Here is a 26420-nt window from a genome sequence, read left to right as displayed (position 1 = left end):
ACTCTTACCATGTAGATGATATTTTGATTTACTTCTATAAATATTTTTATAACTGAGAGTGGAGCATCTAAACAATTGTTAAATATGTGCCTAGAATCTGCTTTAGAACAAAGGCTCTGCCCACAGCCATCCTTCCCTGATTTCTGGAATGGGGACCTTTTCCCCATGCATTGTTTTCAGTTGGTATTCTTAGCAATAATAATGATAAAATCCAAACAAGAAGATTATGATTTTAATATACTTTATTTAAAAAGTACACAGTTTTAAATTGGTTTCAATAGGTTTCAAGCAGAAGGGACACTGCCTACCACTTGCGGTCCCATTTCTGATGAAGGGTGATTATCATGTGGCAAACTCACATTTGCATGACTGGCAAAGTAAAAAGATAACTTTTTGTCAACATATCTTTTAGAGTTTATATCACGCACAGTTTAAAATCATGATAAGATGCTGATGGTTGGACTATATTCATGTCTCGTATGTTGCACCATATTTTGGTTCACAGTTTATCCATGATTTAGCATGCCAAGAGAACATCTCAGTCAGTGTCACCTTGAGAAGAGCATCAAAAGCAGGGGGAGCAGGAGGAGGACTGTCAGGGCCTGGAGACCTGGCGCCGCCCCACACTCCCTTGCATTCTCCTACGGGGAAAGGCAGAGGTCGGTTAGATGGAAATGGACTCAAGGACCCCTTCAACCATGTGGATTTCCCAGACCGCTCTCCCCTCTCTAATGTAAGAACAAAGTCTTGGGACCCAGACAATGTGCGGGTTCAGTTTACTTGTGAGGAAATTAATCCCTTTCAGTAAATTCTTCAGCTGTAGTTCGTTGACCAGCGTGAGACTCTCATGGTGATTCTGATAGGAAAAGGGAACGGGAACACCTCAGACTTACCTCAGGGTGGAAGCCATGACAAGATTCTGGGCGCCTTCTGATCTTCTGGGCCTTTAGACGTTCACACTTAAGGGATTCATTATGTTGACTGTAGTTAAGGCATGTTTCCAAGGATTGCTTTTTCTACTCTGCAGTTCAGAGCTCAAAACTTGGCAATGACAACTCTCTCCAACAGTGGAAAGGATGTAATTTTCCTTCTCTAATATTTCTCCCCTAGGTTTCCTTACCCTTGATTCCCCCTTCCTGGTTTCAGCGGTAGTGACTGGATCAGCACACAAAAGGATATACCTAATTTCAATGGGCGCCATGGTGATGGGGGCCACAGATTCGCAGAGGCAGCTGCTGTCCACCACCACCATGAACAGGTTGCTGCTTGGGATTTGCTGGATGACAAAGGACCTGTTGGAATAAGAGGCAGCGAGACAGTCATTTACCGTCCACCATCCGTGAATTACAGAGCCCTCTGCTGGGTGATAGCAACTACCATATTTTGTGAGTAAATTTTGGAGACTGTTTTACTACTAATGCTACCTTTCTCCATGAAGTTCTTCACTTATGAATACCAAGCTTCACTCGGAAAACAATGGCTATGATGCCATGCAGCTCATACAACTCACCTTGGAAACACTGAATTGCTATATGTACAAAACACAAGAGTCAGTTTGTTTCCAAGGTTTAAGAGGTTAGACTTTTCAAAGCCTAATTTCCTTCTCCCAGAGCCTAAACATTACTCCAAGTTGCATTGGATGATCCTCTAAGTGGTGTTTTCTCTCCTCCTTCCCTCAAGGAAAAACTGAAACTATGTCATACCAGTGGCAAAAGAGGCAGTGAACTTCTTGGAGCCTTCCTGGTAGTGCTTTGCACAATGTGTGCCCAGTATACAGGAACAGAGTTTTGGATAAGATTAATGCTAGTCATTTATAAGGTCCCACACTTCTCAGAGCCCAACTTATGTTAGAACCAAGGCTGTAGAGTTGCTCTGACCTTCTGATCAACCAGTATAGCCAGTCCAACTTAAGCAAGCTTGGTGGTGCCTCCTCCTCACACTGCCCAATGTGGTTACATGACAATGCCACTATAAAATAATCCTTTACCACAAAACACCACAGACACTTTGGAGGAGCGAATTCGGGATCAAAATCTCAGATTCTTTCAGAACCAACAGATTAGCTAAATATTTAACTCCAGGTTTAGAACCCCTATACGTAACTTTTCATAATATTTCATTCAGTTTAACAGATTCAAACTTAAATACATTCTCAGTTTCTCCAAAGGTTTTATCTTCATGCCTTTCTCGCAATACATTTGTTCTGTTCTTCTATCACTGTGGTGAAGTAATATCATGCAATGAAGAAAAGTTCTTCTGCTTTATGGGACATTATAAAGAAGGGGAAAGAACTCCCCCTTTTTTTTAACCTGTTGCTTCCACATGTTGAATGATCCATGAATGCCTCTGAGACTGCAACACAATTGGCTACTTTTCTATACATGCCCAATGCCCATCTACCTACTATTCCACAGTTAGGTTCATTTTCTTCATCTGTAGGAGGGAACAGGGCTTGCTATTGTGCAAAGATGTTTCCTCAATGCCTTAACCACTATCCACACTGGGACACCTACAATCTGCCCTTCCCACCCTCATTTAGAACTACACCTGGCTTCAGAAAAAGATTCAATCTTGCTGACTGTTTTGCTAATTAGTTTCATCTATATCTGTATCTGCTTTACCTTCCCTCTTTAATACTAGACACTTTCTTGCCTATGTGAGAATGTTGCTCCAGCAATTGGCCTCTTAATGGATTTTGCCCATCAACATAAATATATTCTACCAGAGATAGCTCTCATCAGAAAACCAACAATTTCCTCCTTGGAGATTGCAGATTAACTGAGTCTCAAAGAAAAGTGCATAACCAACATCACAAAACACCCTGAAGAACAGATGGCTGACTACAAGATTAAGCCAAATGTATCTACCAGAGGAGCAAGAAATATGACACAAAAGATCCAAAGAGAGAAAATATTTTGGGGACTGAAAAGACAAATCCAATTCTTTTCCATGAATGGGCCCACACAAACATGAGTAAAAAACTTCCTATCATTAAAGATACAGACCAATCCTAAAAGCTTCTCTAGAAACAAATTACTTAGAATGAGAATAAAACCAGTTTCTCAGTGGGAATACTCAAGATGAAACAATAGAGTAAACTTTTGAGGAAAAAAAGGGAGTCGAAAGTATGTTGGTGTCCAGAGAAAAATAGATCCTTAATCTCTGTAGACATTTATAGAAAATTATATTTTCAAATTTAGCAATAATTATTGAAAAAGTATTTAAAACCTGATCAACCTGGATAGCATGAGAAATTAAACACCCCTCTAAACACACACGGACTGCCAGTATAAGCCTAAAATTATTACCAATTGCAATAACTGTGAGGTTGTTAGATTCACATATTAAAAGGCAAAGACTCTTAAATTGGGTTTACAAACGTTATGCTGTTTGCCACAGACATTCCTAAAACAGAATGACATAGGAGGAGGAAAAAATACCAAAAATATGCTAACAATAAAAGAAACAGGTTCAAGTTTAGTAGTAATATACAAATATTCAGAGTAAAATATCAAAATGTAATAAAATAGTTCATACTGAAAATGTTATAATCCACTAACAAGATAAAACATGATTCTTTATGCACATAATCATAGTATGCAAACTAAAGAAATAACAAAAGGGATTTCTGAAAGCATGATCTATTAAAAACATGGACCTAAAACTCTTCAGATATAAATAACACAGAATATAAATTATTTTTAAACACAGGGAACTGCAACACATTCCAAAGAACCTATAGTATCGAGTACACATTCTTCTTTTACGGTAGGATACAATTAGAAATTCATAGCAAAAAGATACAAAAAGTGAAAATTAAAAGTTAAAAAAAACACCTTTCATCAATCCTTGAGATTTGATAATAGCCCAGATTCAAATTTGTGCAGTATAACCTTAGATAACTTCATCAGAAAAAACAAAGGTTGCAAATATTTGGCTAAGTTTTCAAATCAAGAAGCTGGAAAAATAAGAACATAAACCTGCACCTGTGCCCTATACATGGTCTTTTCCCTTGTCCACTGGATCTATTCATGCCCCTCTGCAAAGCCCATCCATCTCTCAAGCTTCTTCACGGATGTGATTGGTGGAAAAAAAAGAGACAGGTGACTGCTGCACAAATAGTTTCCGTCATCTACTAGCCCTTCCTGGTTGGAGGTTTGCAAACATGCTGTCACAGCTCCCATCTCAGGAAAAACAAAACTGTCCCTTAACCCTCCCTCCTGTGACTCCCTCAATTTTCTGTCTTCCCTTATAGCACAACTCCTAAAAATAATTGTGTATAATCCTCCTCTCTCTCCCCTACCTCTCTCCCTCCTTTACAGATTGTACTCCAACAAGACTGTAGTCCTCACCACTCCAACTGAATCAGTTCTTGCCACGAACACCAATGACCTCGCCACTTTCCTCTGTCTCTTCCTCCTTGCTTGTTGAAAGTCTGCCCCTCATAAAAACTGTAGTTCCCATAGCAACGAGGCTGCATCTGACTGCCTCAGGTTGTCAGTCATCTCTAGCACCTAGAGTTGTGCCTGGCACAGAGCAACTTCTCAGCAAGTATGTGTTGAATCAATGACAGAACTTGAAATGATAAAGGCAAAAGAATGAAATACAAATTAAACCGTGAAGCCATCCAACAGAGTCTAACTCTGGTTTAAAAGCTTACTGACAGAAATCAACTTTTGGCACTCCTGATCAAGAAATAAGTCACAAAGTATCATTATAACCTGAAAGATACAGGAGCATTTTAAACACTTTTGGTGACTATTATGTGTAGCATTGTAAACAATTTGAGAACTTAGAGAAAACACGCCTTTGGGGATAAAGCATAAATTATCTACATTTGGCCAAGCTTTAAAAATCATGAGCAGACTTATTGCCATGAACAAAACTGAAATGCTCATTGAGAATCTACCCCCAGGTGAATTCTACCTAATCACCCAAAGAACAGATATTGCTGTGTTCACAGAAAACCCACGTGAACGCACTGACCAACTATTAGAACTAATAAAAGAACTCAGCAAGCTGGCTAGTTAATATAATCAGCATATAAAACCCGCAGCCTGACACTGGCAATAACCAATGAAAAATATTTGTGAAATAAAGAACCATTGATAATATCAATAATCGCTATAAAATGCCCAGGAATAAGCCTGGTAAAACATATGCCTTTATGAAGAAAATGATGCAAATTTCCTGAGGAACATAAAAACACAAGCCAAAAATTGGAGGGAAGGACAATGGTGGTGGAAAGGAACACTCCTATTTTAAATATGTCATTTCTCAATTAACTTTTTTAATTCAAAGCAATTTCAATAAAAATTTCAATAGGATTTTTGATGGAATTTGAGCACATGATTCTAAGATTCTTTCAGAAGAGTAAATACAGAGAATAGTTTGGACAATTATAAAAAAAATTAGGTTTTATAGAAAAGGGAAGGGGCTGGGTGCAGTGGCTCACGCCCGTAATCCCAGCACTTAGGGAGGCTGAGGCAGGTGGATCATGAGGTCAAGAGATCAAGACCACCTTGGCCAACATGGTGAAACCCTGTCTCTACTAAAAAAAAATACAAAAATTAGCTGGGCCTGGTGGCATGCTCCTGTAGTCTCAGCTACTTGGGAGGCTGAGGCAGGAGAATAGCTTGAACCTGGGAGGTAGGGGTTGCAGTGAGCTGAGATGGAGGCACTGCACTCCAGCCTGGTGACAGGGTGAGACTCCGTCTCAAAAAAAAAAAAAAAAAAAAAGAAAAAAGGGTGGGGGAAGGGCAGTTGCTTGTCCTACCCAATATTGAAACCCGTGAGACAATTCTTAGAAGAGAAAACGCAGATGAGTAACAAGTAGGTAAAAGGGAGTTCAATCTCACTAAAAACTAGAGAAATATAAGAGAAAATGATTTGACTAGAACACGGGAAAAGTTAAAATCTATGATATCAAATAATGGAGAAAGTCTGAAGAAATGAATATTGTTCTATACCACTGGCGGGAAAGTGAGCTTTTATAGCTACTATGAGGACAATTTGCTATTATTGTAGTGGAAATCTTTTACACACTATTTTCTCTGTAGTTCCACTTCTCAGTAAAAGAAACTCTTGTTCAGAACCCAAGAAAGTCATGTATAAAGATGCTCGTGGTAATTATGTTCATTGAAAGGAAAAAAGAAAAAAACACCCCACCTAAATGTCCAGCAATGGGGCAATGATTGAATAAGCAAGAGCATGTCCACTCGGTGGCCTGCTTGGCACCAGGTAACAGGAGAAAGAGTATCTCTATTTACTGCCATGTAAGGAGACTCAAGACGGTGAGTAGGAAAATAATGTTGGACAACTCTACATGAAGTACAAGTATTTAAGAATATTTAGGACTATTTCTTTAAGAATATTTAATTCTGCTACAGAGAAACAAAAATAAATGAGATGGATAAAACTTATACGATGTCTTAGGTATAGATAGCACATAAGTGACCCATGACTCATGTTAGACTAGAGAAAATGGACTCAACAAGTAGCACGTGTGCAAGTTAAACAGAAATAGTAAAGGAAGAACATACAAAGTGTCTTCCTATAGAGAAGATGGAAGGGAAGACCACGTAAAATTAAATACATGCAATTCTTAAGGCATGGACCTTGTCTCTAGGTTGGTAGCTCTCTCCTGGGTCATCCTTAAATTAACTCACTGGCAACATCCATTTCCTGCTTGAGCCAGAGATAAATGCTGTGGCTGCTCAGGAGGTTACAGGTGAGCCACACACTTGCCCTTGTACTTCTCCAATAAGGCAAGTGTGCGTTGGCTGCAGGCCCCTTCTGCCTGCTGAGGCTCTGTTCCAGGCTGAGGACCCTCAAGTGTGGTCCTCCTCGCTACACCATCAGTGAGAGAGGAGCAGGAGACAGTGAAGACAAGGGAAGGGAAAGGAAGGGAAGATGGGAGAGAGAAGAGAGGAACAGGGCATAACTCAGGATACAGGGAGGGAGGGCCTCCACACTCTTTCCCCACTTCTAGCTATGTACTTTAAATGAATTCAATCAGCCAAGTGATTTGAGCATCTTAATTTTTGGGTGAACCTTTTTGTGTTGTAACCTCTAGGATTACTTGCCTGGTAAGTCCTTGGCATTTATACATGAAATGAGTACCAAAAAAGACACATTTCTATAGATTCTTTATATGTCTATCTCTCTGTCTCTATGTATGTATCTATCTAATGCATGGATGTAGAAGTAAAGGTCAGGAAGGTTACACACTACACCAGCAACAGTGGTTACCTCTGAAGAAAGGACTGTGACAGGTAGTAACTGTCAAGGGAGACTTGGACTCCACCTGCAACCCTGAAGTTCTCTACAAGGGGAATGTGTTAATGTCTTCTTAAAACAATTTTACAGTGAAGTGTGAGGATCAAGCCCATCGCACAAAAGAGAAAACTGAAACTCAATGAGGATAAGTAAACTCTTGCCACAGCTATATAAATATGACAGAATCATGCCCATTTTACAGATAGGGAAACAAAAAGCTGAGTACCTAGAGGAACTGGGGCAGAGCAGAGGTTCAAACCCAAAGCTTCAGCCCTGCAGAGCCCAGGCTCATGTGGTTCTTCTGCCACAGGCAGCAGACTAGACTGTCTGTCTCATGCTGGAATGATTAGAGCTCAAACTCCTTGAGGACAGACCCAGAGTAATCACTCAATGCAGATGCTTAATGACAGCAAATGCAAGATATGATTGTTTTTAAAGCCCACAGCAACTTTCCTTCTTTCTTTCCCAAATCCTACGAGTTGAAAAGCCCTGCAAGTAGCTACACGGAGAGGAGAAAAGCCACCCCCTACAAAAGATTTGCCAGCGGAAAGATTAACTACTTTTCCATATTTTAAAGACTTACTGTCTGCTTATTAACATGGTGCTTCAGAGGGGCCTGGGCAATGTTAGCTGTACATTTATGTGTACAATGTGTATTTATGGCCCAGGGTGCAGGGTTGAACTTCATAAAACACACCTCCATCCAGCTGGGCCCAGCAGCCAGGCTGACATCATAGTCAGAGGGGCTGTGGCCTGGTGGGTTTGCCTGGGGGCCAAAAAAGGCGAGGAGGGAAACGCCTCAGCAGAGAATCACAGCAGTTGGTTCTAAGCAGGGATAGGTCAAAATGCGTGAAATAAATTAGGTCCTCGAGGGAAAGGGAGTTGGGAGAGGGAAGCAGTTTTGATGTGTCCATCGCCAGAACTGAAATAATCCAGTCCTCCCTTTCCCATTCACTACAGACCGAGAAAGAACTGGAGGGAAAAAGATGATATGATTTCAAGACAGCCTCCCCTGACGAGAGAGAGAATTTGCCGCACACTATCTTCTAAGGGGGGTTTTCCTGACCAAATGATGAAAGCAATCACGATGCCTCCCTCTTACTCCCTCTGAACAAGCATGCAGGATGGGGAGGAACGCAGGGATAAAATCCCCTAAGGACCACAGGCTTACATATGTGGAGAGCTTGTTTGCCTTGCCTTTCATTAAATGGGTACAAAACTGTGGCTTGAAAAATAGTTGGGCAGGATAGAATCTTAAAATGGTTTGGCCCTAGACTGATGTATTTTACTCTTTATAGATTTTTCCCCTTTCTATAGATTTTCCAGATTTTATCCAAAGATAAAGTGAAAGCCAATGAGTCGGTCCCAGGGAGCTACTGAACTTGGCACTGGCCTTTTTCAGATGGTCCTGTTGCCCGGCTGGATGGGCATGTGACTGTGGCTCTCCACCAGGATCCTCTTCTCCTTGGAGGTGGAAAGTGGACCTATCCTTCACCTTCCCCACTCCAGCAAGCACCAGGTTTCCCTAGATGGACCCAGACCCGCAAGCTGAGAGCAAACATTGGATGACTGTTTAAATTCAAAGGAAAACTTAATTATTTTTTTATGTGTTCTGGCATAACTCGCTAACCATGCTATGGGACAGTAGGAGGGGGGTGGATAGGAAGAGACCAGCCTTTCCTCATGCTCCACCCAAACAAGGTAAAGACAGGAACAGCATTTCCTCATCTGCTCACCCCCAAAATGTGGCAGGCCTGGTCATTTCATGGGTGAATCCATTTAGCATGTGATATGGTTTGGCTCTGTGTCCCACCCAAATCTGCTCCCTTAATTCCCACGTGTTGTGGGAGAGGCCCAGTGGGAGACACTTGAACCATGGGGATGGTTTCCCCCATACTGTTCTCATAGTCGTGAATAAGTCTCACAAGATCTGATGGTTTTATCGGGGCTTTCCATTTTTGCATCTTCCTCATTCTCTGTCTGCTGCCTTCCATGTAAGACCAGACTTGCTCCTCCTTGCCTTCCATCATGATGGTGAGGCTTCCCCAGCCACGTGGAACTGTAAGTCCAATGAAACCTCTTTCTTTGTAAATTGCCCAGCCTTGGGTATGTCTTTATCAGCAGCGTGAAAGCGGACTAATACAGCACATGAAGGCTCATGTGGTTCTAAAATATTTAAACGGTTTCAAAGCACAGGGAAAGAAAGAAACATCTCAAATTCCTTTTAGAAAGAATACCTTACCAAGAATATACAAAAAATATACAAATAATTTCTCCTTATGATTATTGATGCAATGATCTTAAATGAAATGTAGTAACTAAACTTTAGCAGGACACTGAAAAGCAGTATAGCATGCTCCAGTGAGGACTGGCCTAGAAATGTAAGGAACAAGACTATTGTGTGGTCCCAGCTTAACAGAAATAGAAACATGAAACAATTCTTACTTTTTTTCTCTTTCTTCTTTTTCTTTTTTTAAGAGACAGAGTCTTGCTCTGTAGCCCAGGCTGGAGTGCAGTGGTACTAGTCAGAGCTCACTGCAGCCTCAAATTCCTGGGCTCAAGCAATCCTTCCCACTCAGTCTCCTGAGGAGCTGGGACCACAGGAACATGACCCCTGCCTAAGGGTAAAGGCACCTGGTGGACGGAAACACCTCTTGCCATGAATACTGACATTCTCGTTGGGTAGGCCCTGACCAGTGTTCACATGGTCGACAAAAGGCAGGCCGTTTTCTAATCCAAATAAGCTTGGAGTGGGAGTAGGGGGTTGGGGGAGGGTTTCCAACTCCAAATTGGTGCCAGCTAAATGGGTGTTCTCTCTAGAATTTTTGGCACATAGGGTCACTTTGTCCTCCCCTTTGACATCCAGTCCACATCCCGGAAAAATCTATTCATGTAAGACGCCCTGTACAAGACTGGAAAACAGCCAGTGCTGTGGGATCTGTTCAGTAAGTGCCTAAAAGACGTTGGACAGAAATCTCATCCCTGAAAAACATCCTTAAAAGAACAGAAGTAAGCACCCATTTGTGAATCAAATTTAGCATCATGCTTAGGATAAAACAGTCAGAGCAGGCTAATTAGAGTCGCAAGAAGACAAGGAGCCCCATTCTCCTCTGTTATTTATCCTTGTTCTGAAAGTGCCAGCCTATGCAATTAAATCAGAGAGAAGACGGATGACTCTCTTTGCAATAAAGGAAGTGTTCTCAGGTCCCTAACACTTGCCCCTGCCCCATCCCGATAATTATTACCCCCGTTTCCCTACATATCTTAATGGTGTCACCCTCTATGCAGTCACACAGCCAGAGATCTGCAGTGAACTCTCAACATGTTCCTCCCTGAACATTGCCATGCCCTGGTTTACTATGTCCGGAATGCCTCTCAAATCCATCCTTCCATCTTCACCCTGCAGGGCGAGCTTTATGGGTGCGACCAATGCAGTTGCGGAGGGGCCTACTCTCAGAAGGGCTGGCCACTTGGAGTTCAGTGTTCTGCAGGCATGGCTGTCTTCAAATTCTTAATTTTATCTTTGCATTTGTGTTTCATAAGTGAAGTCCAGTGGCCAATGGGGCATGCACCCGAGTGGAGAGAGGAGGGCTGTGAGGAGGGGGCGGTGGAGGCTTGCCTCGTGTACGGTTGCACGCTCCTCATCTCCCCAGGGCATTCCCAGCTACCCATTCCCCTCCTGCTCTCAGCCCAGCAACTAGAGCCCCACCCTCCACCTCACCTGCACCTGGCAGGGCCTGGGCCAGCCATGCAGAGTCAAGGCTTGGGATTGACTGGCAGTGCCAAGGCAAGTTCAGTGGGTGGCTTTGCAGGAGCTAACCTCCTGCCCACCCTGATCCAGGCACCAAGTATTTGGTATCTGATGGAAACACTGAAATCCCTTGGAGATTGGCAGTCCCCCATGAGTAGGGGCAGTGAGCTCTAGGGAAGGGGAGCTTGACTCCCCTCCTCCAGCCAGGCCACAGCACCTTGGTCCTATGGCTAGGGAGAGGGAGAGGCCCTGCGGCCACTGGGCTGCATACCCCACTGAGTTACTGGGCAGAGTCCCTTAGGCACTTGCCCAGTGAGTAGCCCTATGTCTGAAGGAGCACAATATTAAAATAGCAAATAAAAAAATATGACCAGTCAAGAGATGACAGAAAGAAGGAGAAAGTTTTACCTTTTAGCACCATTAAGAACACATTTTTCTTGCTTTTTAAATAATCAGCCCACAGTTTTATTTTGCACTGGGCCTGGCCAATTATGAAGCCAACCCTGTTAACCTGAAAAATGTTTAACTTATCTTCCAGCCGGTCTCCCTGCCAGGGCCCATTCTTAAGGTGGTCGTTCCCAAGTGCAAGGCTGATCACCGTCCCTCTTTTTACACCTTTCCACAGCCCCTGTCATCTACCCAATGGTCTGCATTGAGTGAAGCAAACAGGCCCTTTATGCTCTACCTGGCTCTCTCTCCAGCCTGATATGTTCCACCACCCCAGCCCTAAAGCCACCTTCCCTTCCAACAACCAGCTGCTGACTGACCCACAAGCCCCTGAGTGCACCATGCTGCTCCTCTCACTGAGCTGAGACCCAGACGGAGCTCTCATTCTTTGCCTTGGCTGCTCAATGGAATCACCTGGAGAGCATTTTGTTTTGCTTCATTTTGCATTTTTAAAAATCACAGTAGAATCTCTGAAAAAAGGACTGTCATTTTTTTTTTTTTTTCTTTAAGCTTCTCGAGTGATTCCAACATGCTGTCAAGGCTGATGACGGGTCTAGAATTGTGCGTCTCAAGCTGAGTATGTTTATGGATGACCTGAGAATCTTGCTGAAATGCCAGTTTCTATTCAGTAGGCCTACAGTGGGGCCCATGATTCCGCTTTTCTCACCTTCTACCAGGTAATGCTGACGCTGCTGGTTGAAGCCACCTCCTCCCATACCTTTGGAGAACCCGAATTCAGTTCTAAAAGACTTATTAAATGTTACTTTCTCCATGAAGCTCTCCTTCTCAAATGGAAGTGTGTCCTCCTTTATTCTCTCATGGCATGTAGTAAGTGGCTACCTGTATCACCGATAGAAAATCCATAGCCTTCTCAATGTGTGTGGAATTACATGCTCACAGCTATTTTGTCATCCTTATACTGCTACATTGGAAATGACTAGAAGGACAGATACCAGCACTCTGGGCCACATAAAGGATGGTCTGAAACGCTTTGGAGTCTATAGAAAATTCTCTTTTGGGAACCCAGGAAAACACATGGAAGAGTTACCCTCTAGGGCAGCTAAAAGTGAACTCCAACAAGAGACTTCTGTAACTGTCAAATGGAAGGCAGAGGTCACACACATGAAGCCATAAACAAAGAAGAAAACAAACAATGGTTTCCCAAGAGGTCCCAAATCAAAAGTCATAAGGACAGATGCCTCCAACTTCAGGAGCTGGTTGGCCACCTACTGCTCCCCTGTGGACCTCTCAGTGCAGCTAATTCTACAGGTTGGTGGCAGTAGGGATTGATTTAATCATCAATACAATATAGTGAGTAGGCCAGCTAGAGTCTGCCTTCCCTCCATCTTTTTCTAGGTAACCAGGCAGACAACATTCATCCATTCATTTATTCATTTATTTATTTATCTGACAGAGTCTCGCTCTGTTGCCAGGCTGGAGTGCAGTGGCATGATCTCAGCTCATAGCAACCTCCGCCTCCCTGGTTCAAGCAATTCTCCTGTCTCAGCATCCCAAGTAGCTGGGACTGCATGCACGTGCCACCACGCCCAGCTAATTTTTGTATTTTTAGTAGAGATGGGATTTCACCATGTTAGCCAGGATGGTCTCGATCTCTTGACCTCCCAAAGTGCTGGGATAACAGGTGTGATCCACCATGTCTGGTGAGTATTTTATTTTTTAATTTGGATAACTGTGTTTACTACTAGACTTCTGAGAGCAAGGCAGAGACCTCCTTCATTTTTGTTTTCTACAGATCATTGAATAAAAATGGAAACAGAGTAAAAGATACAGCCAGGTGTGGTGGCTCATGTCTGTAATCCCAGCACTTTGGGAGGCCAAGAAAGGAGGTTTGCTTAACCCCCAAGTGTTTGAGCCAGCCTGGGAAACCCATAGTGAGGCTCTGTGTCTCCAAAAAAAAAAAAAAAAAAGCCAGGTATGGTGGTGTGTGCCTGTAGTCCCAACTACTCAGGAGGCTGAGGCAGGAGGATTACTTAAGCCCAGGATTTGAGGCTGCAGTGAGCTATGATCATGCCACTGCACTCCAGCATGGGCAACAGAGCAAGATGCTGCCTCAAAAAACAAACAAAAAAGTGAAAGATAAAAATATAATTCCAAGTAGTGCAAGCTCTTTGGCGAATGGGTTTCACAAAATATAGTACAAGGCTTAAGCAGCCCAGAATTTTTGTTTATTCTCACCATTCTTTGAGGTCCACAACCACTTTCAGAAAACAAAGAACCTGGATCTTGATCTTAACCTTTGAGAAACTTGAGTAAGCCCTACCTGAAGCTTACTTCTCAGCTTTTCCCTGGATTGTTTAAGCTTGCTTGAGTTGAGCCTCTCTCATTTGTCAACAAAAGGATATTAAGTGATAAGCTCTTACATTTCGTATCATCACCACTACATTGCCTGATCACCCTGCAGTTGGAAAATTTAGGCTTTAGGGAGCTGAGTCCTAGAAGCCATAAGCATGGCTTGCACCAGGTTTACCTTGGATGGCCTGCCAAGAACCAAGCTGGAATAGGCCTCTCCTGCTCCATGTCACTAGTGTGGGAAATGTGCTGTGTTTTCATAGTTAAGTGCTAAGATTAAATGGGACCAGCATATTCTCTTTGTTATACTTATTTATTCAAAAATGTATACAATACACACATTATGGCATTCCATTTGTGACTTACTGATGGGGAATGCACACAAAAAGCTAGAATGATGCTTTGCCTGCAGGGCAGTGTCCCGTGGTGGTATTTATTCTATTGTAGACAGAATGCATCAGTAAGAGCCATGATAATGATTTCCACTCATCCTCAGCCCACTGCGGATTTGTTGAGATTTATGGTGCCGACCCACAGCTTGAAAACAACCTGGGCAGGAGGTTCTTTGGCATTGTCAGCCCAAGGCAGATGGCAAGGAGTTTGAAATATGGGGGAGAAAGCCCCATGGAATGAAAAGGAAGGGGGGCCCAGTTTTCTTTTCTTATCCCAGAGGAAGGGAATCTCAAAAGAGCTCACAACAAAGGATGTTTTTAAAGCTTGGCTATCATTTTAGCTTTTCAAAGTTTTTTTTTTTTTCTTTGTACTAGGGTCTTCAGTAAATCTTAATTATGACATGAATCATTTTTCTTCTAATCCCCTTATGAAGAGTAAAAAGTCGGTTAACTGTTTTCACTGAGACTATTAATGTCTTTTCTTATAATGACAATAGCTAACATTTATCGAGTGTTTGCTTAATGCCAAACCCTTTCCTACGCAGTTGCCCTTTAATCTTCACACCAACTCAAAGAAACATCATTTTCTCCATTTTACAGATGAACATAATTCAGCACTGAAAAGTTAAACAACTTACCCAAATCCTAAAAAACGTCAAATCTCAAAGTATCAAAACTCTACAAAGCTAGGCCTGCTTGATGCTAACCTTTGTTTCATCCTTTACACTCTAAATAACTAATCGCCACCATCATGATGACCATCATCACCATCACCACCACCATCATCTGCCACTTACTGAACACTTACCCTACACAGGCATTGTGTGAAGGTCTTAACCTAAAATGGACTCATTTCACAACTCTGCAGGGAAATTCAATAATTAGACCCCATTTTGCTTTAAGATAGCACAGGTAATAGGGATGATCTGGATTCCAGCTATCAGAAAATAGAGCCTGCCATCTCACTCATCATACTGATGTGGATAGGAGGCAAGGAAATACTGGGTAGGAGACGGTGTCTGGCAAAGGCCCCACCCTCAAGCCTGGAAACTCGCGGCTCTAAATGGGAACAGTTATTTCTGTTTTTGTACCCAAATGTTGCCTTTTGGTCCACCATGTTCCCTATCCTGTACCCGTATAAACTGCAAACTTTAGGCTCCACAAGCAGACAGGAAGATGAACAGAAGAGCAGAAGAGCAGCATGGCAGAGAAGGAGCATTTGAATGTTGAGAGGAGTTTGGCTGGGGACAGTTGGAGAGGAGAGCAGCCGTGGGACAGCTGTACTTCAGGAAAAGATCATCTTCCTACTCCATCCCTTTTCCAGCTCCCCATCCATCCCACAGAGCACCACCTCTATCACCCAGTAAAATCCCTGCATCCACCATCCTTCAAGGCGGTGTGTGACCTGATTCTTCCTGATGCTGGACAAGAACCTGGGTACCAAGAGAGCACTAAGCTGGTCAATACTTTAGCCATCTGTGGACAGTAGAACTAAAAGAGCACTGTAGCATGTCCACTGGGGCTTCCAGAGTGGCAGGCACACAATCTTAGATGCCACTGTGGGGCTGGAGCCCAAAAGCACTCACCCCAGCTTCTGCACCTGCCGGTCTACATGCTCTCCCTCCCATAAGGGGTTTGAGCAGCCGCGGTAGCTGAACAGACAGGCCACACCCCTGTTGCATGTCCTACAAGGGGGATCAGAGGACTCTCCTGTTTCAATACAACATCTCATGTGGAAACGTCTTTGGGCAAGAGTAATGTAATGATTCTCTGATAAATAGAGAAAAGAGAATCTGTCCCTACATCGAAGGGAGATTTAACATTACCTAGAACTCACAGTTCTAACCTTCTATTTTCTATCATTATACTGTCTTTCACAATCTCCATGTGAATTGTTGGGTTCATTTAGCAAAACAGAACAGCCTCAGAATGGAACCATCAGGAAGCCTGAATAAAAGCATACACTTTATAAAGAATTCACTGGGGAGTTAAACATCCCCTTTAAGTGACCTGGCAAAGTCAAATTGTGACCATGGAGAATTACTTTATAAAAGGTTGGACATCACGCATTATTACATGAACAAAACATTTTTGTTCAGTTTACTATGTTAATGGTAAGAAAACAATTGAGCTAAATATGAGGCCAGTTTTGCATAGAAAAAAAGACTGGCAGGAAATATCACACCATTTAAATCCTTCTACTTATCCTGATTTTACAGATGAGGCAACGGCTCAAAGTTACAGAGCTAATAAGACGTGGAGCTGGGATTCAAACACAGGCCATTGGCCCAGAGCCTGAGCATGTAACTTTTCTGTCTCTTAGTTCTGAGTAGCGAGCTGGCATGTAATTTTCGCTTTATGTTTCACACAATTCTCTTTTTCAATTTTCTGCATTGAGTAGGGATCACATTTTAATAAGAACGAAGAACCATGGAAATAACAACTTTCTATTTAAAAATACACATATATGTGTGTACTTAAAAATCTACACGTATATGTGTATTTAAACATATACACACATATATTTAAAAATACACATATTTAAAACTAAATCTCAGTGATCAGTATTTTACTGACTACCAGAAAAACTAAAACCAGAGCGAAACTTTTCCAGGATCATTAATTGAAAGAACAATAAAATCCCTCCTTAGTGGCCTTGCTGTCCTCTTCTATGTACTTATTTTTGCCGTATATTCTTGAAGTGAGTTCTCCCCAGAAGAAATCCTCTCTGAATCTCTCTAACATCAGATGTAACACTGCCTGGTCTACACTTGGTGCTTGATACATTTTTGCTGATCGAAATACAATCTGAATTCATGCCCTCCTACTTTGACTCTATCTAAGCTTTCTGAATAATATATCTTCTAGCTTTGAATTATATCCCAGGGAAATAATTAAACAAATCATGTAGTCTGCTATACTTTGGGTTCTGACTTCTGAAATAAATGGTGCCAATAATTCCCACCCCTATTCAACTGTCCCTTATCAAAACATAGCATGATTATTCACTCTGAATAGTGTAAGTGCTGTGGTAGAGACTTACAGCCAGGAAGAAGTTTAAAGAGAGATAGATGTATTCCAGAAACACTGGATGAAAAGCATTTTGTTCATTTTGCATTACATGAACAAAGCATTTTGTATTATAAATAGGAAAAATAAATCTTACAAGAAAAATCAGAAGTATTCTCCCATTCAGTGTATACTGGATCCACACATAGAATATCAATATGAAATAAAAGGGAAGAAAAAAATGGAGGTGATGGAGGTGGGAGATAACAGGGTGTGCCAGAGAGCTAACTGGTTCAGAAGTTAATGGAGTTGAGCTCCCATTGTGAAATAAATGGGCAAATCACCAAGAGAAGTGTTTTGTTCCTTCCCTCAGTCTTAGTTTTCCCACCTCAAAAGTGATTTCTAAGATCCCTTCCCAATATAACACTAAAATATTTGGCTTTCACATCACTGCTGCCGCCTTACAAAAAAAAAATCTCAGATTTCTCCAGGCTGTTAACAGACTTAGGTTAGTTGTTACCATTATCTTCTTCCATGAGCTCTCTCCATTTGCTAACTCTCTTTTTTGGTGGGGTGGGGGAAATCTTGATCTTATCATTTAAAAAATTATTTTACTGTAAACTGACAATTTATAATGGTATATATTCATGGGGCATGAAGTGATGTTATAATTTGTGAATAAAATGCTGAATGATTAAAATTATTTACATATCTGTATTATTCTCATGCTACTAATAAAGACATACCTGAGACTGGGTAATTTATGAAGGAAAAAGGTTTAATTGACTCACAGTTCCATGTGGCTGGGGAGGCCTCACCATCATGGTAGAAGATGAAGGAAGAGCAAAGGAACATCTTACCTAGCGGCTATTCACTATCATGAGAGTGGCACAGGAAAGACACACCCCCATGATTCAACTACCTCCCATCAGGTCCCTCCTATGACACATGGAAATTATGTGTCGTCTACAATTCAAGATGAGATTTGGGCAGGGTAACAGCCAAATCATATCAAAATCCATCACCTCAAATACCACGTTACACAGTGAGAGCATCTGAGATTCATTCTCTTAGCAATTTTGAAATGTATAATACACAATTAACTATATTCACCATGCTGTGCAACAGATCTCCAGGAAAAGCCCTTATTCTTCCTGTGTGAGATTTCGTACCCTTCAAACATCATCTCCCCATTCTTCCCTCTACTCTTGCCTCTGTTACCACCACACTACTCTATTTCTACGAGTTCAGTTGTTTCAGATTCCACATATAAGTGAGAACATGCAGTATTTGTCTTTCTGTATCTGGCTTATTTCATGTAGCATAATGTTCTCCAAGTCCATCTATGATGTTGCAAATGACATAATTTCCTTCTTTTTAAATGCCAAATAGTATTTCATTGTGCGTTTATACTGCATTTTCCTTATCCATTCATCTACTGATGAACACTTAGGTTGATTCCATAACTTAGCTACTATGAATAGTGCTGCAATAGAGATGGGAGTGCAGGCATCTCTTTAACAAATTCATTTCAAATCGTTTGGGTAAGTACCCAGAAATAGGATGGCTACATCTTACAGTAATCCTATTTTTAGTTTTTAAGGTTTTCTATAATGGCTGTACTAATTTACATTCCTGCCAATAGTGTACAAAGGTTTGCTTTTCTCCACATCCTTGTCCACACTTGTTATCTGACATCCTTTTAATAAGAGCTAGTCTGGTAGGTATGAGGTAATATCTCATTGTTGTTTTAATTTGTATACCCTTGATGATTACTGATATTGAACATGTTTTTCATAGATCTATTGGCCATTTGTATGTCTTCATTTGAAAGTGTTGATTCAGGTCCTCTGTCCATCTTTTAACTGGGCGGGGGGGGTTTGGTTTGTTTTCTTGCTATTGTTTGAATTCCTTAAAATATTTTGGATACTGACCCTTTTTCTGGCATATGGCTTACAAATATTTTCTCTCAATCTGTAGATTGTCTACTCACACTGTTAATTGTTTCCTCTGCTGTGAAGAAACTTCTAAGTTTGATATAATCTCATTTGTCTATTTTTGCTTTGGTTGTCTATGCTTTTGGGGTCAAGCCCAAAAAACCATTGTCCAGACCAACGTGTAGTTTTTACCATTTCTGTACACTAACAATGAACTATCCAAAAAAGAAATCAGGAGGACAATCCCGTTTATAATAATTACCAAAAAAAGCTTAGGAATAAATTTAACCAAGGAGGTCAAAGACCTGTACACTTAAAACTATTAAACATTGATGGAAGAATTAAAGAAGCCACAAAAAATGGAAGATATTCTGTATTTGTAGATTGGAAAAATGAATATTGCTAAGATGGCTGTCCAACCGAAAGTGATCCACAGATTAAATGCAATCTCTATCAAAATTCCAATTTCATTTTCCATATAAATACAAAAAAATCCAAAATTCATATGAAATCACCAGAATTCCCTAATAGCCAAGACCATCATGAGTAAAAATGAATGAAGCTAGAGATACCATACTACATAATTTCATACTATACTACAAAGCTATAGTAATTAAAACAGCATGATTCTGGCAAAGAAATAAACACATCTACTAATGGAACAGAATAAAGAGCCCAGAAATGAACCTACACATAAATGGTCAATTGATTTTTTGACAAAGGTGACTGGAATACACTCCTTCAATACATAGTCTCTTCAATACATGGTGTTGGAAAACTGGATATCCACTTGCAAAATAATGAAACTGGACCTTATTTCACATTATGTACAACAATCAACTCAAAATAGATTAAAGACTTACCTAAAGACCAGAAACTATAAAACTACTGGCAGAAAATATGGGGAAAAATATGCAGCATTGGTCTGAGCAATGATTCTTTGGATTTGACATCAACTCTTTTTAATCAGCATGTTTCTTATATAAAAAATACTTGTTTAAATTCTAAAAGTTAAAATGCAAAAATCCAGAAATGTAACACCTGTATATAATTTCTAACTAGTACAGCTAAATTCTGTACACAATAAAGAAGAAAAGTTTTAAGAACTAAATACTATATTCCAGGGCTAGAGGCAAAAATGAAATAAAATCACCTTCTGAAGCCTAAAACCAGGCCACCAAAAGAGCAAGGGGATCTATTGGTAATTTACATGCATGCTACAATAAAACTCAGCATTCTCTAGAGGAATATAACAGAATCCAGGTCATCTACAATGTACCATCCACTATATGCAAAGTACAAAACTGACTATACATGTGAAGAAACGCGTACGGTAATTGTGTAACATAGTAAAATGTGACAAAATAATCAACAGAAAAATCAATCTAAAGATAGACCAACATATGGCCCAGGTATTAGAGTTAGTAGATAATGGTATTATACCTTATGATATATTAAATGATATGTTTATATATTAACTAAACTAGAAAAGTGGACATATTGAGGTATGAAATGGGTGAATTCCAGCAGAAACATGGAAACTCTATGAAAGAACCAATGCAAATCCTAAAACAGGAAGAATAAAATATTTTAAATCCAAAATTCACTTAATGGTATTCAAGGCAGATTTTTTCTGCAACGAAATACAACAGAAGAAAGGATCAGTAAACCTGAAGTCAGTCAATAGAAATCATTCAAATTAGAGAGCAAAGAGAAAAATGAAGTTAAAACACAAATGAACAGAAGCTCAATAAGCAGTAAAATAGTACCAACTAGTCTAACAAACAAGTATTTAGAATCTCAGAGCTGAGTAAAGAGAAAGAGTCAGAAAATACATTGAAGAAATACTGACTGGGCTAAAATGAGAGAGAGGAATTGGGATTATATTATTCTAAGGCAAGTAGACTATACCTGAAGCAATTTAATACTATTTGAAGATAGACCATGAGAAATTAAAGATGTGTATTATAAACCAATATAAAAAAAGCTTAAAAGTATATAAATAAGCCAAAAGCAGGAAAAAAAAAACTGGAATCATAAAAGTCAATATAAAAGAAGCCAGAAAAAATGAGGAAGAACAAGCAGAAATCAACTAGAAAAGTGCTAAATTTCAAGCCAATAATATCAGTAACTGCACCAAAAACAAATGGCCTATAGGAACGACCACATGCTTTTACCTCAAGGTCAGAAACAGAAAAGCATGTCTGATTTTACCATTTCTCCTTAACATTGTACTTGAAGTTATAGCCTGTTCAATAAGGCAAGAAAGGAAAGAAAATTCACCCAGAGTTTAAAGAAAGGAAGAAATTATCTTTATTTGATGACTATACATTCACATTTGTAGGAAATGTAATCAAACCTACCTGAAACTACTAGAAATGATAAGGAAGCTTATAAAGGTTGCAGGATATAAAATTCAATATAGATGAGAAAATTGGATTTTTTCCTAGCAAAAAGTAGTTGGAAAATGAAGTACTACTACTTAAATAGCATAAAAATATTACAGATTTATAGATAAATCTGACAACAGATGTGCAGGAACTATATGTTACTGAAAACCACGAATCACTGCTGTTAGAATGTAAAGGAAGCTTGAGTATGAGCATTGGCTAGAAGTCCCAGTATTGTTGAGATGTCAGTTCTCTCCATATTGATTTCTGTATTTTATATATACAAGGCAACATTAATCAAAATCCTATCATAATAAGGAATAAACTGTTAACTATACAAGATGGTAAATCTCAAAATAACTAAATGGTATGTAAGGAACTGGACCAAAAAAGAATACATACTGTATGATTCCATTTATATAAAATTCTAGAAAATACAAGCTCATCAATAGTTGACAAAAAGAAAATCAGTAATAACTTGGGGTTAGAATTAGGTGGAGAGAAACCAAAAGGAGGAATTACAAAGAGGAAGAAGAAAATTTTTAGAGGTAATGGATATACACATCTTGTTTGTGGTGATAGTTTCATGGATATAGATAGTTGTCCAGATTTTCTAAATGTACATTTTAAATATGGTCAGTGTATTCTACATTAAATGTATGGCAAGTTGTTTAAAAATAAACGGCAGAAATGTACAAATTAAAGAGTAGATTGATACACTGGATTAAAAAGTGAAACCCAATTATGTCCTATCTATAAGAACATACATTAATTATAAGCATATTGTAAAGACTAAGTCACAAGGAACTTGTGGTAGCTATATTAATATTGGACAAAGTGTACTTCAGAACAAGAAATATTGCAAATGTGAAAAGGGACATCACAACATGACAGAGGAGTCAATTTACCAAAAAGGCAGAACAATCCTAAATGTGTATGTATCTAATGAGCAAAACTCAAATAAATGAGACCAAAAACGAATACACATTGAAAGAGAAATAAACAAATCTACAATTATAGTTGGAGATTGCAACACTCCTCTCTTAGTAATGGATCGAAGTAGAACGGATAGAAAATCTGTAAGAATATAGAAACCAACTTTACCTAATTAACATTATAGAAAACTTTAACAACAACAGTGTATGGAATATTCAAAAAGTTAGATCATGTTTTGGATCACAAAGCAAATCTTTGTAATTTAAAAGAATTAAAATTATACAAAGAACGCTTCCAAACCATAATGAAATTGAACTCCGAATCAATAATAATTTCTGTAAAACCCTCAAATATTTTGAAATGAACTATCTAGCTTTAAATAATCCCAAGGTCAAAGAGGAAGCCACAAAGAAAATGAGAAAATATTTTGAATCTAATGAAAAATGCAACATAAAACATACCAAAATTTTAGGATACAGCTAAAGAAGTGCTTCAAAGAAAATTTCTAAGATTAAAGGTTTACATTAGAAAGAAGAAAGGCCTCAAATCAATAATCTGAGTTTTAGTAAAATTCAAAGCAGGGAGGATAAAGAAAACAATGAAGATAAGAAGAGAATGCTAAAATTGAGAGTAGAAAACAGAAATCAAACTAATTACTGTTTCTTTTAAATAATTAGTAAACTAATAAACCTTTAGACTTTTTATCTATTACAAAGTAAAAAGAGAGAAGACATAAACTAAAACTATTAGTAAGAAAGGAAGAACATTCCTACAGACTCTATAGACACTAAAAGAGCAATAAGGAAATATAAAACAATCAACTTTATGCTCATAAATTCAATAACTTAGATGAACTAAAGAAATTCCTTGCAAGACACAAACTACCAAAGCTCACTCAAGAGAAAATAGCTAACTTCAATTATCCTAAATAAAGATATTGGATTCATAGATAAAACTTTTTCTGCAATGAAATCTCTAAGCCCAGAGGTCTTCACTGGGGAATTCTACTAAACATTTAAGGAAGAAATAGTACAGATATGACAGAAAATCTTCTAGAACATAAAAGAGGAGTGAACACTTCACAAGTGGTTTTATAAGGCTAGCATCATCTTGATATCAAAACCAGACGACAGTATTACATAAAAGAACACTATAGACTAGGTGTGGTGGCTCACGCCTGTAATCCCAGCACTTTGGGAGGCTGATGCGGGTGGATCACTTGAGGTCAGGAGTTCAAGACCAGCCTGGCCAACATGGTGAAACCCCATCTCTACTAAAAATACAAAGCTTTAGCTGGGCAGGGTGGCAGGTGCTTGTAAATCCCAGCTACTCAGGAGGCTGAGGCAGGAGAATCGCTGAACCCGGGAGGCGAAGGTTGCAGTGAGCTGAGATTATGCCACTGAACTCCATCCTGGGCAATAAAACTCTATCTCAAGAAAAAAAAAAATCAATAGACCTTATTAACATTGAGCAAAAAAAGCCACAACATAATATTAGCAATTTTAATGTAGCAATATAAAAAGAACAATATATCATGACCAAGTATGGTTTACCCCAAGAATGCAAGAACAGTTCAAGATTCAAAAATTATCTAAAGACTAAAGCAGTCCATATGATTATCTCAAATGATGGGGAAAAAATATTTGACCAACTTTAGCAAACTTTTATGATAAAACAGAAATAAATCTCAAGAAATTAGGAACAGAAGGAACTCCCCTAACTTGATAAGGGATTTTGAAATAAACAGCTAACACTAGACTTAATTATAAAATTCTAAAAGCTTTCCTCCCTAAAACTGGAAACATGGCCAGGATGTCTGCTGGCACTCTCCTATTCATCATCACCCTGGAGGTTCCAGTGCAGGGGAAAAAAAAAAAAAAAAAAAAGGAAGGAAGGAAGGAAAAGAGGAAAAAAGGAAGGAAAGGCATACAGAATACAGATTGGAAAGGAAAAACTATAACCATCTCAATGCACATTAGATATAATTTACATAGAATATCCTAAGAAGCTATAAAAAAGCAAATATAACTAACAAGTTAGTTTAGAAAAGTATCAGATACAAGATAAATATGGAAAAATCAATCATGTTTCTAAATACTAGCAATGAACAGTTCATAATAGAAATGAAAAGGTATTATTTATAATAGCACTAAGGGTACAAGAAATAGGTGTAACTTTTTTAAAAACTGGAAAAATTGTTATATTGAAAACTATACAATACTGATGAAAAAAACAAATCAGATCTAAATATATGGACAGTTACATCATGCTTATGGATTGGAAGACTTGGTTGTGTTAAGATGTCAAGTCTCCCCAGCTGAGCTATATAGTCAACCCAGTTTCAAATAAAATCCAGCAGACTTTTCAAAATAGAAATAGACAAACTTACTCTAAAATTTACATAAAAAGGCAAATGTACTAGAATAGCCAAAGACATTTTGAAAAAGAAAAAAGTAAAGGATTCTTATTACCTGATTTCAAGACTTAATATAATGCTACAATATATAATCAAGGCAGTTTTATATTAGAGAAAAGACAGAAAATAGACCAACTAAAATGTGTTCAGTCAGATGTATACATATATAGTCCTTGAAATTTCAACAAAGTTTCAAAGGCAATTCAGTAGAGAAATGATAGTCTTTTTTCACAAATGACAATGGAATAATTGGATATCCATAATGCTAAATAAAAACCTTAATCTGTACCTCACACCATACATAAAAATTAATTCCAAATGAATCACAGACCTAAATGTGAACCTGCTGAGTATAAAATTTCTAAAAGAAAGCATAGGAGAAAAACTTTTGTGACCTTGGGTTGGGCAAAGATTCCTTAGAAATGAAACAAAAGTACAATCTATTAAAAAGTCAAGCAATGGGATTTCAATGAAATAAAATACTTTCTGCTCTGCACGAGATACTATTAAGAGAATGAAAAGAGAAGATGCAGGCCAGGACAAAATATTTCAAATCACATACTTTTACAAAGTAGTTGTATCTAGAATATACAACAAATTTGCAACAGTAAAAAACTCAATAAAAAGAAAACAAACTACCTATTCTTTTTTAAATGAGCAAAACATTCGAACAGATGTTTTATTGAATAAGACGTGGATTGCAAGTAAGTACATGAAAAGAATCTTAATTATTCATCATGGAGGTACAAAACCACAATGAGATGCCACTATGGTACCCTTAAGAATGGCTAAAAATAAACAAATAAAATGATAATACCAAGACCTGGCAAGGATAAGGAGCACCTGGAATTCCCCTAAAGTGATGGCAAGAAGGTAATATGGTACAGATACTATGTAAAACAGTTTGGAGGTTAGTTTCTTCTACAATTAAACACACAATTCTTATACAGTCCAGCAACCCCACTTCCAGGTTCATTCAGGTAAAATGACAACCTTACATTCATATAAACACCTATATGTGAATGTTTGTAGTGGTTTTATTCATAATCACCAGAAACTCCAAACTGTCCAAATGTCCTCCTGTAGAATGGACAAACAAAATATGATACATCTATATAGTGAATATCATCAATAACAGGAATAAATCTCAAATGCATTATGCTGATATAAAAAAAAATCTGCATTATGCAGATTTTAAAGGCTACATTCTGTATGCTTCCACTTATGTGACGTTCTGGAAAAGGCCAAATTGTAGGGCCACAAAAATATCATGGTTTCCAATGAGCTGTGGGTTGGGGGAATGGATTGACTGGCACTAGGCTGACCTCAAATGGACCTAAGGAGAATTTTCTAGGATGACAGAATTGCTATATCTTGATTGGGGTGGTAAATATGTGACTGTAACTATTTGTCAAAACTCATAGAAGTCTATATCAAAAGGAAACAATTTCATTATGAGTAAATTATAAATAAAAATATAGTAAAATATACCATAAGCAATAACAACTAAAAAGAAAGATAAAAACATATACTGTTTATAAGAGGCCAGCTTAA

At 38.9% G+C, this 26420-nt stretch overlaps 1 protein-coding gene across 9 annotated transcripts in view; it reads right to left on the bottom strand.

Annotated features, from left to right (window-relative positions):
- Nucleotides 1–224: 224 nt before the first annotated feature.
- Nucleotides 225–26420, bottom strand: part of CACNA2D3 (calcium voltage-gated channel auxiliary subunit alpha2delta 3) — a 933834-nt gene continuing 907638 nt past the window's right edge. For 6 of the 9 annotated variants that reach the window (XR_004272347.1, XR_004272348.1, XR_004272350.1 and 3 more), the window contains 2 exons: nt 894–1292; nt 225–641 (listed from right to left, as the gene is read on the bottom strand). Coding sequence is in view for 2 of the 9 variants with exons in the window: in XM_032289508.1 (XP_032145399.1) it covers nt 549–641; nt 894–976; nt 1180–1292 (289 nt within the window). In the remaining 7 variants the exon portion in view is untranslated. The remainder of the gene's footprint in view (nt 642–893; nt 1293–26420) is intronic. The other 3 variants (XM_032289508.1, XM_032289509.1, XR_004272353.1) reach the window with 2 other exon arrangements.

This window comes from Sapajus apella, unplaced genomic scaffold, assembly GCF_009761245.1.
Source record: "Sapajus apella isolate SASKATOON/1434 unplaced genomic scaffold, GSC_monkey_1.0 scaffold23, whole genome shotgun sequence".
Taxonomy (NCBI): Eukaryota; Metazoa; Chordata; class Mammalia; order Primates; family Cebidae; genus Sapajus; species Sapajus apella.
Note: the sequence above shows the minus strand (reverse complement) of the source record. Positions and strands in the feature narration are given on the sequence as shown.